Raw genomic sequence first — 19241 nt, 5'->3', positions numbered from 1 at the left:
TTGTCTATTCTGCTACCCTTGCTACCCACAACATTTCAGGTCTAACTAATACTGTCAAGACAACACTCTTTATTAACTAGACTGCAAGTGTCTAGCTAATAGTCTGATATTATTTCGCTTGCATGGTCTTTAATATGTGGGTGTGAAATAAAATATAAGTAAGCAATATTAAAGTAGGATTGTGTCTTGGAAATAATCTAATAACTACATCTTTATTTTAGTTGGGAGGAAACTGAGACCCAGAGAAATTTGATAATTTGCCTAAGGTCTCATAGCTAGAGGTATTTTGATAAAATGATGATTTTTACAGTCTTTTCTATAACAGTCATGAATTTTAATTAATCTATCTTGTCTTAGAGACATTAGATTATAATTTGTGAAAACTGACTTGTTTTATTAAATATTTTATTAAGTTTTTAAAATCAATACAACTATTTTGAAAGATTTTTTGACAAGTCTTTACTATTAACAAGTCACAATGCAATGTGTTTAACACTAGCTCTTCAAAATTATTTTTAGTTTTGGGGGAGTGTACATGTTTTTCTTTTGAGACAATGGTATAGTTATGAAAGGATTCACAGGAAAAGTTTTACATTATGTAAAAATAAAATCTTGGAAAATATTTGTGTTCGTATCCAAAGAATCATACTCTATGCAGCTCAGACTAAACATTTATAATATCATTTAATTGATATTTAGTGATAAAAGTTTAATAATACTATTTTCTACAGCTTAATTTTAGAAAAGTTTATTATTGTCATTAGTTCATGCTGTGCTTAAAATGGATATTATTTTAACTTTAGTGGAATAAAATCCATTCATTTCCAAAACTTGGTACTTACTGATTCAGGACAGGAGTGTAGGCAGTTTTATCCTCATCAATAATAGTGACCATCAGTGTAATAAGTTGGGGCCAAAAATCCAAATTCTTTGTGGTTGGTCCCTGATCTTCACGAGGAATGTCCTGTTTCTTACTCTGCTCACAAGTTCACACAACATGCAAAAGAAAAGATTAAATGGGATGACTTTAGTTAGATGTCACTGTCAAAATATCAAAGAAAAAAGATTATGGAAATGAATTTCTTACATTACAGGAGTCAAAGCTGTTAAACTCAGATTTCTTTTCTTCATTGAATGGCATCCCATAGAATTAACTCACAGTGGCCAGGCTTATATTTCTAACAACTTTTAAAATTTTAGTTTAACTTCCATTGCCTTTTTTATTTTTTGGTTCTGGATTAGAGATTTCTCCTCACTCTGACAGTTTGTGACCTTAGGAGTTATTACTGTGGAACACATGCCTTTAATGTGGCTTCTTCCAAGGATGGAGATTGAATTTTGCATGTGCCAAGGTGTGTGTTTGTGTGTGTGTGTGTGTGTGCATACAACTTATCCTAAATAATTTGCTCAAGGTTACATCAGTCCTAAGTTTACACAACTGACAGCTGTCTGGTTGCAGAATCGGTACTGTTAAATCCTACTATACATGTTGTATGAATTGCTTTGAACTCTCCCTTTTTATGCACAAATTGATATAGATAACTAAAATTTTGTAAGTTTGCCTTTTTCTTTTTTCCTTTTAAAAACATCTTTGAATCTTTCTCAATTTACCATTCTGCTCGAAATCTTCAACTCTCATTTTAAAAAGAATGTGGCATAGGATAATCTTGATTTATTTTGAGGTTAACAGGGTACAATAACGATCTTGAATGTTTCACATATAAATTTCATACTCAACATATGCAATTCTTTACAACATACAGATAAGTTACTCTGGTCCTTTATTTTGGTGGGTGTTCGCCTTAGAGCACTCTTTTTACATTTACTTGTTAAAATTGGGCAAAAAGGCCGGGCGCGGTGGTTCACGCCTGAAATCCCAGCACTTTGGGAGGCCAAGGTGGGTGGATCACGAGGTCAAGAGATCAAGACCATCCTGGTTAACATGATGAAACCCCGTCTCTACTCAAAATAAAATAAAAGAAAGTTAGCTGGGCATGGTGGCATGTGCCTGTAATCCCAGCTACTCAGGAGACTGAGGCAGGAGAATTGCCTGAGCCCAGGAGGCGGAGGTTGCGGTGAGCCGAGATCGCGCCATTGCACTCCAGCCTGGGTAACAAGAGCGAAACTCCGTCTCAAAAATAAATAAATAAATAAATAAATAAATAAATAAATAAATAAAATAAAATAAAAAAATAAAATAAAATTGGGCAAAAAATACAGGCAGAGATAAATTTTCCCTTAACTATATGACAATGTTTGCTAAATTATTTACAAGCTTATAGGTACAGGATATTTGAAAATACCAACTTATGGCTCCAGAAACTCAAAGACTCCAATGTGAAATGAATATTACATTATATTTGGCTGAAACTGTTGCCATATCTTATTGCCATGTTTTATGCAGTGACCAGATCAGCCGCCCTGTCTGCTGAATGGTTGTATATGCATATCTTCCAGTGCAAATCATGATATGTAACCATATTTTGTTGAGTTGTCATTTAATTATTATTCTCACTTAACTTGAAAGACAATCCTATAGTGAATTCACTTACTACTAGAGATCTCAACTCATAGACTATAATGTACTTTTAAGACCATATAGTTCCTTAGGGTGCATCCAAGAGTTGTTGATTTACATTTACATTTGATATGCAACATATGTTAAAACTTGCAGAACTAAAAATGGTAAAAAAAAATTAGTGGCTGAAATAAAATACTTCAAACATCTAGAATTAATTATAAGCAGTCTCCAAATGATCTTAAGAAGTCTGTATATATGATCCTTAAGCATAACTTGAAAATTCTTGGCAAGCTTCCTCTTTCAATTCCTGGAGTATATCAGTGAATCTTTAGGAAGAAATAGGCAGTAATGCAGGCTTACAAATGTCAATATTTGCTTTTAAGTTAAAACTTTTATTTAAATTTATTTTTATTTTGTGAACAGGATTTTGTTATCACCACAATAATGTAACGATCTGTGCATTATATAAGCTCAACAGATTTCTAAAGGATTAAGAAATCCAGATAACCTGGTGAGTTGTGAAGGTTATAAATAAAACTACTTCTAATGGCCACAGTGGGGAGATATTTGGATTAGAACACTACCATTAATCATCATCAAATGTACATAGCCAAACTATATGTCTTATATATTTTAAGTAATGTGATTAAATGAAAGAAAATTATTATACATGATATGTGTAATGTCACAGCCACTTCTCATAATTTTGCAGAGTGACATGGAAAGGAGAGACAGAAGTAGTTGAAATATGTATTCATTCCCAAGTTCCTTACCTGTCGAAAACTATACTTCCATCACTCTTTTTTATGACACCAGAAGATGATTGATGATGCTATATTTCACATCATATTATGTTTGTTGCATTAGAATAAATCAAACTGAATGTTGGGAATCACTAAGTTTTTACACAGCACACAATACAATCATAAACCAGGATTTCCCTATTTTAACAGCATATTGTAATAGACTGCATGCTTAAAAGGATGAGGTATAATCTGGTGTATTATAATATTTATTCAATTTCTTAAGAATTACATTTTTCTATGTAAAACTTTTTAATATATCCTAGAAATCTAATAGGGCATTTAACCTTATAATTGGAAAAATTAAGGTTATGGCAGTCAAAATTAAGAAAAACTCATAATAAGTATATTTTTATATTGACTGAAACATTACTATGAATGTTACAAACTAACATTTATTATATCAAGAAAACATAGTAATAATTTTAGCTGCTATTATAATAATCACTACAATTATAATTGATTTACTAGGCCACATTTTAGTAAATTTATTTTTGTTATTAAATGATTTATAATTGCATCAAGAAGAGATCAATATATAGAAAGAGCCATTACATGCAAAAGAAAGTATTGAAATAATAAATGATATCTTCCAGTTAGTGGAACTTATACAGTACTTTTAAAACTGCTATAAAATATTTCTGTGGCATTCAATGTATTCCTTCAATAAACACATAATTGTGAAATGCTGCTTCTAAAAAACTGACCAGACAAGGGTTGGGAGGAGACATTTGGTACAAAAATGCAAAGACAATCCAGGTGCGTGAGCTCATGCCTGTAATCCCATCACTCTGTGGGGTTGAAGTGAGCGGATCATCTGAAGTCAGGAGTTCGACACCAGCCCAGCCAACATGGTGAAACCCCATCACTACTAAAAATTAAAAAACTAGCTGGGCATGGTGGCACACACCTGTAGTCCCAGCTACTCAGGAGGCTGAGGCAGGAGAATCTCTTGAACCTGAGAGGTTGTGGTTGCAGTGAGCCAAGATCATGCCACTGCACTCCAGCCTGGGCAACAGAGTAAGACTCTGTCTCAGAAAAGAAAACAAAAAGAAAAAGAAAAATGCAAAGACACACCATGTAAATACAAAAACACATGACAGATGCATACTATATTAAATAATTAGTACTAAAATGTGTCTAACAGCATCTGATGAAGTGTGCTTCTCTAACGTTTGTTCTACTGTTGTATGTTAGTACCGCGTACTTATACACACAAGGGCCAATGCTCAAATAACCTAAAAAGTTCTGCTTAAACAAAGTTAAATAAGTTACTTTCAGATTTCCTGAAGCTTTTAATATGCTGATATGCATGGTGGTTCTCTAAGATTGTGATTCTCCAACTTTAGTGTATATTAACCTTGCTGGGACAGCCCGCAAACACCGGTTGCTAGGTCCCAGCCCCATGGTTCCTGATTCAGTAGGTCTAGGGGAAAGTCTGAAAATGTGTGTTAAAATGACCTTTCATATAATACTGATGTTTATGTTCCAGGAACCAATTTGAGAACCACTTCTCTAAGAGGTAATACTAGAGCATTAATCTCTCAAATGGATTTGAATCTGGTAAAGCCCTTCATTCCCTTCCTGTTCTCCCACCTCATCATGCAAAACCTTTCACAGGGTAAGTGTTCTTCTGAACATGTTGGGAAACAGAAGACTAGAAAGAAAAATGCAGGGTTCAAATCATGAAAAGTTTTGTGTGTCACATCAAGGAGTTTGCATTTAAACCGAACATGATGAGAACCATTAAAAGATTTTAACCATGGGGGTACTTGGTTATATTTGTGTTCTAAATGAATTGGCAGTTTACTTACTAATGTCAAGAGGTGGAAAGTAAAATTATTGGAATTTATTGACTAATTGGTGAGAAAGAAAAGAGAAAAGGAAGAATCCATCAGGTAATTAGGTAGACCTGTCTGAAGCTTCAAAAGGATTCTGAACCTGTTGATGTAGATAAAAGAATTCCGGTATATATGCAGCAGCTGAAATTATGGAGTAAATGAGATTACTCAAAGAAATAGGAAAACATATGTGACCACAGACAAAACCTTAGGGAAAATGTCTAAAAAAGAATACAAATAAAATGTTATAAGAGACATAGGTAAAGGAGAGAGGTTCCTGCTGAAATGGAAGAGAATGGGACTCAGAGTCTATGTGGAATCATTAGCTTCAAGCATAAATAAGAATGTGACTTGCTTTGAGTATGATAATAAAAAGCCTTACAGATAAGCCTTGTTGGTGGTGAGAAAAGTTAGGTAGGAATTTCCCTCCTGAGAGAAGAGGTGGTATGCACTATACTGGAAGAACAATAAAAGTTTGAAATAGCACCTGTCAGGAACCCATACAGGCATTGCCAAGTAGTGCATGAGAGCTTTGGTGACAGTGGCTCTCTGAACTTGTAGTGACACTACGCTGGACCATTATGAGTTTTCTCCAGCATTGAATCTAGAAATCTAAAACCCAGAATGTTGGATGTGCTACTGGAATATACAATAAAAATAGGAAAGGAGAATGAGATTTAAATATTTGATGAGAATTACTGAAGTGCTAGAACAAATACATATTTCAGTCTGGAGGAGGGAAGGAAAAAAGCGAAGGGAAGGTGAAGGAACAGATCTAGAGGAAACAAAAAGTGAAAAAGGCAGAAGGACAGGAAATTGTGGTCAGTAGGATACTTGTGTTTAGTCATTCAGATTATGAGAATGGGAGGCAAGAACGGAGATTAGGTGAAGGGCTCCAGATATGAGGAGGTCTAGGAGAGGCCAAAGGAACTGTGGTATCTCTGAACAGACTTAAAGAATTTGTCTGCTTGTGTGTGTGTGTAAGTATGTGACTTTTGCAATGTTCATAGCAAGGTAGCTGTAGTCAAGGCATCTAAGCAATGATTAAAGGTCTTAGCAACAACGTTTGTTGATGCCAAGAATTTGAATAATCAAGACAGGATAGATATAAAGACACAAAAAAAGAAAATTAGATAGATATAAGTCTGAATATTTTAAAAGGGATAAGCTGTAAAACGTGACAAATGCCCACTGATAATAGACTGGACAGGGAAAATGTGGCACATATACACCATGAAATACTATGAAGCCATAAAAAATGATGAGTTTGTGTCCTTTGTAAGGACATGGATGAACCTGGAGACCATCATTCTCAGCAAACTGACAAGAACAGAAAATCAAACACCACATGTTCTCACTTATAGGCAGGTGTTGAACAATGAGAACACATGGACACAGGGAGGGAACATCACACACTTGGGTCTGTGGGGGTGAAACATGGGAGGGACAGCAGGGGGTGGGGAGTTGGGGAGGGATAACATGGGGAGAAATGCCACGTATAGGCAATGGGGAGAAATGCCACGTATAGGCGATGGGGAGAAATGCCACGTATAGGCGATGGGGAGAAATGCCACGCATAGGTGATGGGGAGGAAGCCAGGAAACCACACTGCCATGTGTATACCTATGCAACAATCTTACATGTTCTTCACATGTACCCCAAAATCTAAAATGCAATAAAAACATAAATTTAAAAAATGTGATAAATATGTGACAAGATAAAATAATATTAAATCATTAACTAGATAACTCTCATATGATATGTTTGCAACTTCTGATTCTAAATTGATTGTTTACCTATTCATAATTCTGAGGTAAAGAAATCTTCACTTATAGAAGTTCATAGGTTAGAAAAATGGGTCCTCTCTCATTAGTTTTGAGAAAGGAGATCAGCAGAACCTGTTCTCCAAATAAGTGGGGTTATGATCCCACTGATCAAAATAGCATCTGGTCAAAAGAGGATGCAGTAAAGAAACCAGCTTATACCAGCTAAAATCAAAATGGCAATGAAAGCAACCTCTAGTTACCCTCATTTCTCATTATACACTAATTATAGTGCATTGGCTTGCTAAAAGACACTCCCAGTAGCACCATGACAGTTTACAAATGCCATGGCAATGTCCAGAAGTTACCTTATATGGTTTAAAGGAAAGGAACCCACAGTTCCAGGAACTCCACATCCCTTTTCTAGACAATTATTTAGCATGAAATTAAGGAGTAGCTATAAATCATCTATCTAACTGGTGCTAAATTCATTAGTGCTGCTCTGCCTAGAGGGTAGCTCTGCTTGCCACGGAACAGCCATTTTCCTGTACTCTGTTGCTCTAGTAAACTTGCTTTGCTTCCACTTTACTCTGTTGGCTCATTTTTTAATTCTTTCCTGCACAATGCCAAGAACACTCCTTGGCTAGGCCCTAATGTTGGGGTTTACCTACATCAGTTTTAGAGGTAGAACCTAAAACTTGAGATAGTCAGGGGATCAAGGATCCTTGTGAAGAACAATGTGGACATCTTATCAGCTAGGGAAATATTCTACAGTTACATAGGACTGAGAAACAGAATTTCTCTAAGTGCTCTTCCCGAGCTCAAGGTAACCTGTTGGAACATTCCTGAGATCAGTGGATCCACACTCCTTATTTCTCTCTTCTAGATATGGTTGCCTTCACCATACTGCCTAATTCTATCTCCATTACTTCCAAAAGCAGCAACAGAATCATCTTTTGAACTCCTTCCAATTCGTCTCATTAATGAAAAACCTCTTAGCTGTGAAGACTGAACATACAAATGAATAATGCCTACACCATATCTGATAGAACTCTGGCCCACTATCTCTCCATCAACGAGTCTAGAAGGCAAAACCACAACCTTTGCAGCAACTGACCCAGAATGGTAAGGATTTGGTCAATGGCTGCCAGCTTCCTTATATTTTGCCCTAATTTTTACCAACAAGAGAAAGCCAAATACACCCCCTAAACAAATCACACAGAATATGCCACTTCTTTTAGCTGACTTCTACCTTTCCTATGCTAATATGTTCCAAACACTGAGGCCTTCCACGTTTTTTATTATAAGGCTTTTCCACTTTCCTGCCTGACTTTGAATCTCTGCCAAATGCTAGTGATGGCAGCTGACTTTATTGCTATAGCAATGTCTGAATAAACTGTCTATTCTCCCTGGGATGTTCTTCATTTATTTCCAAATGTTAAAGCCAAATACTATTATTATCATTTTAGAGATAAGTAAATTGAGAGTTATCTTAATTTCCACATCCTCTTAACTGAAAATAAACAAGTTAGTAGCCTAGGTTTCTTTTCTTTAGCCTCATCTCCAAGACTGGTCAAGTTTATAGATGCAGATGGCAACCATCACCTCACACTAATAATAATGAACTAATTTTTATATTGAATTATATATCTTGAATGAGAAGAAAGCTTTCAGAGAACAAAATTCAACTTTGTTAAATGCCTCTGTGCCTCCTGAGTTCTCAACTGTCACAACTGCTGAGCACTCACTCATTTGCAGTTTGAGAATTACAGGTGCAATCAAGGTCTAGCTGTAAGTGAATTTCCATTTGATTCCCCCTCCCCACCAGTTTTAGAGCATTCTTTTGTTCTCCTTTTATTGATATATAATATTTTACATATTTATGGGGTACATGGGAGTGTTTGTTGCATGCATAGAATGTGTAATGATCAAGCCAGCATATTTGGGGTATTCATCACCTTGAATGAATATCTTTATTTGTTGTTGTCAGTATAGTAACCCTAGTATACTATCAAACATTAGAACTTATTTCTTGTATCTAACTACATGTTTATATCCATAACCAACCCCTCTTCATCCTGCCCCCTCACCCTCGCCACTACCCCCCCTTCCCAGTCTCTGATACCATTCTAGTGTCTATTTCCATGATATGAAGTTTATTAGCTCCCACGAGTGAGAATATATGGTATTTGTCTTTCTGTGCCTGCCTTATTGTACTTAATGTAATGACCTCCAGTTCCATACATGTAACTGAAAACAGTATGATTTCATCATATTTATGGTCAAGCAGTATCTTACCTATTGTTCCCTTAATGACCACTTAGGTTTGTATCATGTCCTAGTACTGAAGGACTTCCAGTACTATGTTAAATAGAAGTGGTGAAAGTGGACATCTTTCTTTCACCATGGGCACTTAGTTGATTCCATATCTTTCTACTCTTCTTTGTAAATAATACTGCAATAAACACATGACTGCATGTTTCCCAGTAGTGGGACTGCTATATCCTATGGAAGTTCTGCTTAGTAGTTGTATTAATTTACAGTCCCACCAACAGTGTGTAAGAGTTCCCTTTTCTCCTGTCCTTGCCAGCATCTGGTATTTTCTGTCTTTTTAAAACTAAAAATAAAACTACCATGTGATCCAGTTGTCCCACTACATATATATCCAAAAGATAGTAAGTCAGCATGTCACAGAGATAGTGACACTCCCATATTCTTTGTAGCATTATTTACAGTAGCCAAGATATGGAATCAACTTAAGTAGTCATCAATGAATGAATGGATAAAAAGCATACATATGTATACACACAGTGAAATCCTATGTAGCCTTAAGAAAGGAAGTCTCGCTACATGGCTGAACTTGGAGAACATTATGTAAAGTGGATTAAGCCAGGCACAGAAAGACAAATATCACACTCATGTGTGGAATCTAAAAAAGTTGACCTGATAGAAGTAGATACTAGAATAGTGTTTAGCAGGGCAGGGGTAATTGGGGTAGGGTTGGGAGCGGGAGCTTGGAGAGCTGTTGGCCAAAGAACACAAAATTTTTGTTAGAAAGAATAAATTCAAGAGATCCATTGTGCAACATATTTACTATAGTTAACAGTATATTGTATTCTAGAGAAATGCTGAGAGAGTAGATGTAAATTGTTCTCACCGAAAAATAATAATGCTGTGAGGCAAAGTATATGTCAATTAGCTAGACTGAGTCATTTCACAATGTACATACCCTTTAAAACCTCATGTTGTGCTTGATAAATAAATTCAATTTATCTTTCAATTTAAAAATCATAGTAATTTTAAAATCCATGCCAAAAATACCTTGAGAAAAGTGTGTATTACAACATATAGAATGCAAAAGAAACATATTGGAGCCGATACTCACAACTCCTATAGACCAGTGTTCTTCTAAGTCTGGTCCATGGATCTTCTACCTCAGAACCATGTCGGTTGCTTGATAGAAATACAGTTGATTTTAGAGCCTCTACTGTAGACCCACTAAATCAGGATAACTGAAAATACAGCCCACAAATGTGGCCTTACATACATAGCACTCCTCTTATGAAGTCTCATGTTCATAGGAAAAGGTCACTGCTAATTTATAATAAAGTCAGGTAAAAATAGAACTGGCTTTTTAGAAACAAGAGTAATACACTTACTTCAGCATCAGTCATAGGTTTGCTAAATTTTGCATTCTGTCATGATAACAAAAGATTTATCTTTTGCCTTCACACCTGACAAGTTTCCAATTACACACAATTCCCTAATTTTAAGAGAGGGTGAAATATTTTATTAGATATTTATGTAGTATCCTTTCTAGCTGTTGAAAGACTTTGATACCAGATCCTATATAAAACATTGTTTTCAAAATTAACGTCACTAAGATTACTAGTATTCTTAAACAACATAATAGACTGTTGCTATTAACAATTGAGAACAAAAAAACACACTGAGTAACTAGCGGTTTTAAGAGTAATTATCAAAAGCTAAAATTACATTAGTTTGGTTAGAAACAAAACTAGGAATTTCCATGTGTTAGAATATTTCAGTTTCATTACAGTAAAACATTCAATAATCTTCACAGGTACCTTTTTTTCCCTTCTTTATTTTATTTTATTTATTTGTTTTTTAATTGCATTTGAGGTTTTGGGGGTACATGTGAAGAACATGCAAGATAGTTGCTTAGGTACACAGGTGGCAGTGTGATTTGCTGCCTTCCTCCCCTTCACCTATATCTGGCATTTCTCCCCATGCTGTCCCTCCCCAACTCCCCAACCCCTGCTGTTCCTCCCCTATTTCCCCTCAACAGACCCCAGTGTGTGATGCTCCCCTCCCTGTGTCCATGTGTTCTCATTGTTCATCACCGATCTATGAGTGAGAACATGCAGTGTTTGATTTTCTGTTCTTGTGTCAGTTTTCTGAGAATGTTAGTTTCCAGGTTCATCCATGTCCCTACAAAGGACACGAACTCATCATTTTTGATGGCTGCATAATATTCCATGGCGTATATGTGCCACATTTTCCCTGTCCAATCTATCATCGATGGGCATTTGGGTTGGTTCCAGGTCTTTGCTATTGTAAACTGTGCTGCAATGAACATTCGTGTGCATGTGTCCTTATAGTAGAACAATTTATAATCCTTTGGATATATACCCAGTAATGGGATAGCTGGGTCAAATGGCATTTCTATTTCTAGGTCCTTGAGGAATCACCACACTGTCTTCCACAATGGTTGAACTAATTTACACTCCCACCAGCAGTGTAAAAGTGTTCCTATTTCTTCACATCCTCTCCAGCATCTGTTGTCTACAGATTTTTTAATGATCACCATTCTAACTGGCGTGAGATGGTATCTCAATGCAGTTTTGATTTTCATTTCTCTAATGACCAGTGATGATGAGCATTTTTTTTTTCTTGAGATGGAGTTTCACTCTTGTTACCCAGGCTGGAGTGCAATGGCACGATCTTGGCTCACTGCAACTTCCGCCTCCTGAGTTCAGGCAATTCTCCTGCCTCAGCCTCCCAAGTAGCTGGGATTACAGGTGTGTGCCACCATGCCCAGCTAATTTTTTGTATTTTCAGTAGAGACAGGGTTTCACCATGTTGACCAGGATGGTCTCGATCTCTTGACCTCGTGATCCACCCGCCTCGGCCTCCCAAAGTGTTGGGATTACAGGCGTGAACCACCGCGCCCAGCCAAGCATTTTTTCATATGTTTCTTGGCCTCATGCATTGGCAGCAAAAGCCAAAATAGACAAATGAGACCTAATCAAACACCACAGCTTCTGCACGGCAAAAGAAACAGTCATTAGAGCTAATTGGCAACCAACAGAATGGGAAAAAATTTTTGCAATCTACCCATCTGACAAAGGGCTGATATCCAGAATCTACAAAAAACTAAAACAGATTTATAAGAAAAAAATTAACAAGCCCATTCAAAAGTGGGCAAAGGATATGAACAGACACTTTACAGGAACCTTTTAGTCTCAGTAAGTCAGAGGTATCCTGACATGTAAACCACCAAAACTGCATTTCAAAGTGTTTGAGCACTCTAAGTGGTTTTTAGATTCTCTAAATGGTTCCTTGAATTTGAATAGACTGTACATAGTTAATTAAACTATACATAATTATAAAACATTAAAATTCTGAATATAGAGTTTTAAATATATAAATTATGTAACAGCATAGTGTAACAGAAAAATAGTGATTGAACACAGGATCAAAAACTTACACTCTGATCTCAGCTTACCATGAATTTATTGCATAAATTTGGGCAAGGAACTAATCTCTTCAAATTCTAGATTCCTAATATTGAAATGATAACATATACATTTATATGCATTTCTGTTTCTGATAGTATAGCAAGTATATGTGTAGAATATATTTAAGAGTATGTATTTATCACCATAATAGGTAATATTTACATTTAATTATATTTATGGTATATGCTCTAGTAATAGACAAAGTCCTTAGGATCTAAGAGACATGCATATGAAAGTTTGTTAATATAAAACACTACCAATTTAATAAACTAATAGCTGCTCTTTTCTCTTTATGTGAATTACACTTGTATTAAAAAAGAAAAATACATATATCATGTCTGGCTGGCATTTATTTTCCATTTCTGATATCACCTCTTTAAAAGCACTGGTAGTGCTTAGAGCAAAGGTAACAAACTCAGTAGTAACATGATATTTGGTTTCAAATACGTGATGGGTTGTTGTACAAAAGACTAAAAGACAACTTGCATTTGTTTTGTGCAGTCAAAAAAAAATACTAATACTTGTGAGTAAAATGTTCAACAGAGAAGATTTTAGTATAACATAATAAAAATGTTCTAGTATCAGATGTCTCCAAATATAATCGTCCAAGTACCTAGGGGCACCTCAACATAAAAACATCATTTTTTTTTTTCAGAATATGCTGTACCAAAAAAAAAAAAAACCATTCTCTATATTGTATCTAAAAATTGATTACATGGCCTGTGAATTTGTTAATATACATTTCTATGATTATCTGCTGTAACTAAATTCACAGACATGAAAACATAATCCATAAGTGATATAGTCTAAATGTGCCCTCCCCATGGCGAAATTCATACACTGACACCTAATCACCAACCAATGCAATAACATTAAGAGGTGAGGCCTTTGGGAATTGTTAGGTCATCATGGGGCTGGAGTCCTCAATAAGGGGATTAGTGTCCTTACAAAAGAGGCCTGAGGGAGCTGGTTCACTCCTGCCACATGAGGACACAGGAAGATGGTGCTATCTGTAAGAAACAGACTCTTATCAGACACCAAATCTGCTGGCACCTTCTTCTTGGACTTCCTACCCTCAGAACTGTTGGAACTAAATTTCTGCTGCTCACAAATCACCCAGTCTAAGGAATTTTCTTATAGCAGTGTGAATGGATTAAGACAAGTTTTAAGTGCTTCATAGGATATGGATGAAAAATATGGTTACTGTTTAAAAGAATGAGCAGTTTAAAAAGCTCCACATGGTGACAGAGACTAAATAGCTGTTCACCAAATCTGTTGCTCCTTTTTCTTGGGTTCACAGCTAACAAGTATGGAGGGTGAAGGATAATTTCAAATTATTTGTCAATTCTTCCTTCAAAAGCTATGTCTGTTTTCCTCTCCTTGAACATAGGTGACTTTGACCAACAGAGTAGGGCAGAAGTGACCTATGTCTGTTTCCAGGCTGTAGTTGTAAGAAACTGGCAATTCTCAATGCTTGTCTCTTGGAACATCTGCTCTTAAAATACAGCCATTATGCTGTGAGGAAGCCCAAGCAGCCCTGTGGGGCTGTAGCTGTTTCTTTCTGGAGGCTCTGAGAGAAAATCCATTTCATAATTCTCTCCTAGCACCTGACGGCTGCTAGACCATGACATTCTTCCATGTGTAGCTGTGTAACATCAATCTCTGCCTCTGTCTCACACAGGCTTCTCTCTGTGTGTCTGCTCCTTTTCTGGCTCCCTTAAGAATGTCTGTCACTGGATTTAGGGCCTCTTCTAATCTAGGAGGATTTCATCTCAAGATGATTACCTTAGTTACATTTGAAAAGGCACTTATTCCACATCAGGTCACATTCTGAGGTTCTGGGTGAAAAAGTTTTTTTTCAGGGACATCGTTAAACCAACTAAACTCAACATCTTTTACTGGGACAACTCTCAAAGATGTTTCTGTGGCTTTCAATGGGTTCTCAGAGAAACAGAGCATAGATTTACCAGCTCACTATAGCACATGTTACCGCTTCTCTTTATTCCTTAAGTCATTTTCTCTGCATATTCAGCTTCTCTTTTCTGAGGCCACATCTTAAATAAACCACCTTCAAGTCTTTCTCTTAGGCTCTGCTCTCGGACAACCGAAACTATGACAGAAAGACTACTTGAGTACCAGGCAGACTGATTTCTAGACTTTCATGACTAAGAATAAAACTTATTACTCATATTTAAGTTTAGGCTTATTTGATTCAGCAGCTAGTTTTATCTTAATACAATTCCATTTTTTAAAAATACAATTTAAACTCTTATACGCTTCTGGTTATATATCAAGTGTCATCCAAATTTCCCTTATGTTTCTGTCATTGTTATCTTCTCAAAATCCCTTTTAGGCTTTAGAAGAATCTTAAAATACTGTAACCCTTTCCTTTTTGTTTCTTAAACTTAAGTATTCTTAGATGTTTCAGGAAAGTGATTTTTAGATATTTTATCTTTAAATAAACATAAATAATTTCTCTTCAATCCTTGAATTCCTATACTTATCTATGGAAAAATTAAAAATTTCTTTGAAAGGACACAGTTGCTACTAAATACTACATGAAGGCAATTTGAATGGTATTCTATGTCCATTTCCGGGAATTAAGGATTGTCTCAAAGACAAAAAGAATACAGTCTCACTCTAAATACAAAATAGTCAAGAAAATGTAGTAGTCAGATAGAGAAAATGTGATTAAAAAGGGGGAAAATTTGCTGCAAATAAGTGTTTGTTGTCTATTGCTGTGTAACAAATTGCTACAATTTTGGCATCTTTAAAAAATACATATTTATTGTTGCACAGTTTCAGTGGGTCCAGAACTCAGGCACAGCTTCACTGGATCTTTTGCTCTACCTTTCACAGAGCTGAAATCCAGGTATTGGCTGGGGCTGGTGTGTCACTGAGGTTCAGAGTCCTCATGCAAGCTCACATCATTGTTGGCAGAATTTCCTTGCATCAGTCGAATTCATGAAAGACCAGAAGAACAATGTATCTGACCTCAGAAAAGGCTAAAGCCCCCTTTTAAAGAGCACACCTGATTCAATCAGACTCACACCATGTAATCTTTCTTTTCATGGATTCACTTCAAACTTACTAAGGACCTTAATTATGTCTGCAAAAAATCCTTTACCTTTAACATACAAAATAATCTAAATGTGATTTTATATTTGTTGTTTTTGTGGGGTTTTTGCCCTACTCTGCTGGCTAGAAGCAAGACCCAGGTTCTGCCAACATTCAAGGGAAAAGCATTATACAATAGCATTACTCATTGGTTATTTTAGAATTCTGCCTACCACTAAGGGTTAAATTTATTTTAACACTTCATTCAGAGAAAAAGGATGTTAAAAATCCAAGTTTATCTTCTGCATGGTAGATTAGAAATTTTGAACAAAGCTCTCATTTGATACAACTGAAGTACTGAATGAGAGGCTGCAATTGTAAACTATAACCACGTGGAAAACATCCAAGCATTATCTAGTGAAGTCAATTACACACATATCCTAACTTTCTGTAATTCTACTTACAGGTATATATCTTAGAGAAATCTTGCACTTACTAATCAGAATACATATACAGGACTGTTTAGAGAAACACTGTTTACCATAGCCAGACCTCCTCAAACCGGAAATCATCTAAATCTCTGCCATCTATAGAATATATTAGTAAATTGTGGTTTATTTATATAATGAAATTCCTATAGAGCAGTAAAAATAAATGATCAGCTCTATCATGGATACTGCAGTGCTCTGCTCAGAATCTCTTCAGAGCTTAGCACCAATTCCTTTGTGATGGCAGCAGCAGCCCATCTGGAGAGGCTGCTATGAAGACAACAGATGCAGCCAGGGAGGTGCAGCCAGGACTGCATGCTCCACAGAGCTAGCAGGAGCTGGGAACAGGCAGAAGCCCCAGAGCCTTCCCAGTTGGAGGGATGGGAGTCCCAGACACCTGGGGGCAGCTGCAGACCTGAGCATTCCTGAGCTCAGGGGCCCTGGAAGGCCTCCCTTTCTCTGCAGGCTCAGAAATGCCTGCACCCACTTCCCAGCCTCTTCCCGCTTTTGGTGCCTGTTCCAATTCTGAAGCACAGTTGAGGCTGAGTCTGGGCACTGTTATGACCTGGCAGTGTGTTTGCACATTGGGGGTGTTGCTGAAATGCCAGCATCCTGCTGCCCTGGCCTCTCCAGACTTTGGGAGCCGAGGAGCATGGGAGGGAGGCTGGGGTTGGGGCTACTGAGGGTGGCTTGGTGTGGGCCTGCAGGTGCCCCTCAGTACCAACAGCCTTCACATATGCATCACTTCCCATATTATAATGCTTTTTTTTGTGCTGAGAACACATAAAATCTACTCTCAGCAATTTTCAAACATACAACATATTATTATTAATAATAGTCACATGTTGTACAATACATCTTTTGAACTTTATCCTTATAACTAAAATTTGTGTCCTTTGACCAATCTCCTCTCCCTCAGCCTCTGGTTACCATGACTTTACTAACAGTTCCGTTGAGTGGAATTATTTTTCATTCCACAAATAAGTGGAAGTAAGATCATGCAGTCTTTGTCTTTCTGTGCCTGACTTATTTCACTTCACATAATGTCCTCCTGGTTCATACATGTTGATGCAAATGACAGGATAACCCTCTTTTTTAAGGCTCAATAGTATTCCACTGGGATACACATATATTACCATTATTAAGGAGTATTTTATTTCAAAGCTGTAGTAAAGCCATATACAAATGTTGAATATCAAAAAATTACACATGAAAATAAGATCAGAGAAGCCAAACAGAATGGCAAGTCTTTTAATTATATCACATTAAAACTTTCTGTAATAAAGTTTCTTAACCACAATACTACTGAAGTAAGAACTGCTTCTAAGCCTCAGGCCATTCAAAGAAGTCCTGAGATGAGTTGGGTATCACTGCTTTATTCACCTTGGGAACTCAATGGGGTGCTATATTGATCACAAGAATGGACGAAGATAGTGCAACTGTTTAAATGGACCTAAGAGCTTACATTCTATACATTTCCTTCAAATGTTTGATAATCATTCCAGTTATGCAAATGAAATATTAGGCATAAAAAGACAAGGACCACATGATTTCACTAACATATGGAATCTAAAAAAGTTGATCTCATAGAAGCAGAGAGTAAAATGATGGTTACCAGGGGCTGGAATGGTCGGCAGAGGTGGGAGTTTGGGTGATGGGTTGTGGAACCTTGATTAAAGGATACAAAATTTCAGTTAGATAGGACAAATATGTTCACAAGATCAATTGTACAACATGGTAATTACACTTAATGACAATATGTTGCATTCTTGAAAAGTGCTAAGAGAGAGGATATAATCTCACAACAAAAATCTTAACTGTGTGAGGAAATGCATAAGGTAATTAGCTATATTTTGTCATTCCACAATGTACATATACTTCAAAATAAAATGTTGCACAGAATGCATATGATTTCATGTCAATTAAAAACTTTTTAAGTTTAAAATTAGTAAAAAACTTATATTTTAATGAAGGATATATTAACTTTTAGAATTATAATTCATTGAGATTTTTTTTAAAAAATAGTTTTATCAGATAAATGAGAAATTCATATACTTATATCATATTCAGATATGATTTGAATGTAAGAGACCCTTAGTGAAGGTCAAAAAACCAGAAATCTCTCTGGAGTGCTGACTTGTAAACTAAAATCTATAAATAAAAATATGACAACGTGTCAGATTAGAAATCCGAATGATCAGCTAGAAAACATCAAATTTGTGTTTTATCAAAACTAGTCTGAAAGTCAAGAGGCAGAAAAGGGCAATTCAATGTGAGTTAGCACCGAAGCAGTGGCAGACATGATCGTATCATGATATAACTGTCAGATTGCTCATTGTCAGGGAGATTTAGAATTGAAAGGGAACTTAAAAATTTCAAGTCCTAATTTTTCCTAGGCTTAATGACAAGTAAGTACATTTAATCTATATGTCTAAATGTCGCTATTTCATTATAAGGTATTTACTGATTTTATGTTGTGAACTAAATCACTTGAGGGTGATTCAGGATTCCAAAATTTATCTCACGGTTAGCAACAACAGACAGTCCGTAGGGCCTTGCTGCTCTTAAAATGACTGTTTCTCAGTATTTAACAGCCAGGCTAAAGGGGGTCAAGAAAGGGACTGGATATCCGTTCAATCTGACGTTTTGTGAATAGATGTAGCAAGCCACCATATTGGCTTTTTTCCCAATATGTGCATAGAAAGAGATGGAAATAGTTAATAAAAGCCCTAAGAAAACATTAAGTGTTGTAGGAATGCCAAGTGTTGGCTCGATAGCAGTCCCACAGTATGTGAGTTATAGCACAGAAAAACTCAATGAATACTATTAGATACAACCAATGAGCTCCTAAGAAACCGATGTGGCCTGTTTTTTCTGAACACCCTTAAAAACACGAACAGAGTATGTAGTCAACACTAAACTGAGGATCCTTGCCTAACCAGAGATTCTAATACAGCCAACTCTCATTTTTCTTAAAAATACTAGAAACGGGTGAGATGAGTAACT

General features: G+C 36.2%; 1 protein-coding gene across 1 annotated transcript in view; it reads right to left on the bottom strand.

Annotated features, from left to right (window-relative positions):
* Positions 1 to 19241, bottom strand: part of UNC13C (unc-13 homolog C) — a 640690-nt gene that overhangs the window by 242257 nt on the left and 379192 nt on the right. Inside the window, exon 17 of the mRNA XM_054239666.2 lies at positions 843 to 976. Coding sequence (XP_054095641.2) covers positions 843 to 976 — 134 coding nt within the window. The remainder of the gene's footprint in view (positions 1 to 842; positions 977 to 19241) is intronic.

The sequence above is a fragment of the Callithrix jacchus genome, chromosome 8 (genome assembly GCF_049354715.1).
Source record: "Callithrix jacchus isolate 240 chromosome 8, calJac240_pri, whole genome shotgun sequence".
Lineage (NCBI taxonomy): Eukaryota > Metazoa > Chordata > Mammalia > Primates > Cebidae > Callithrix > Callithrix jacchus.
This window is presented reverse-complemented; position numbering and strand designations above follow the sequence as displayed.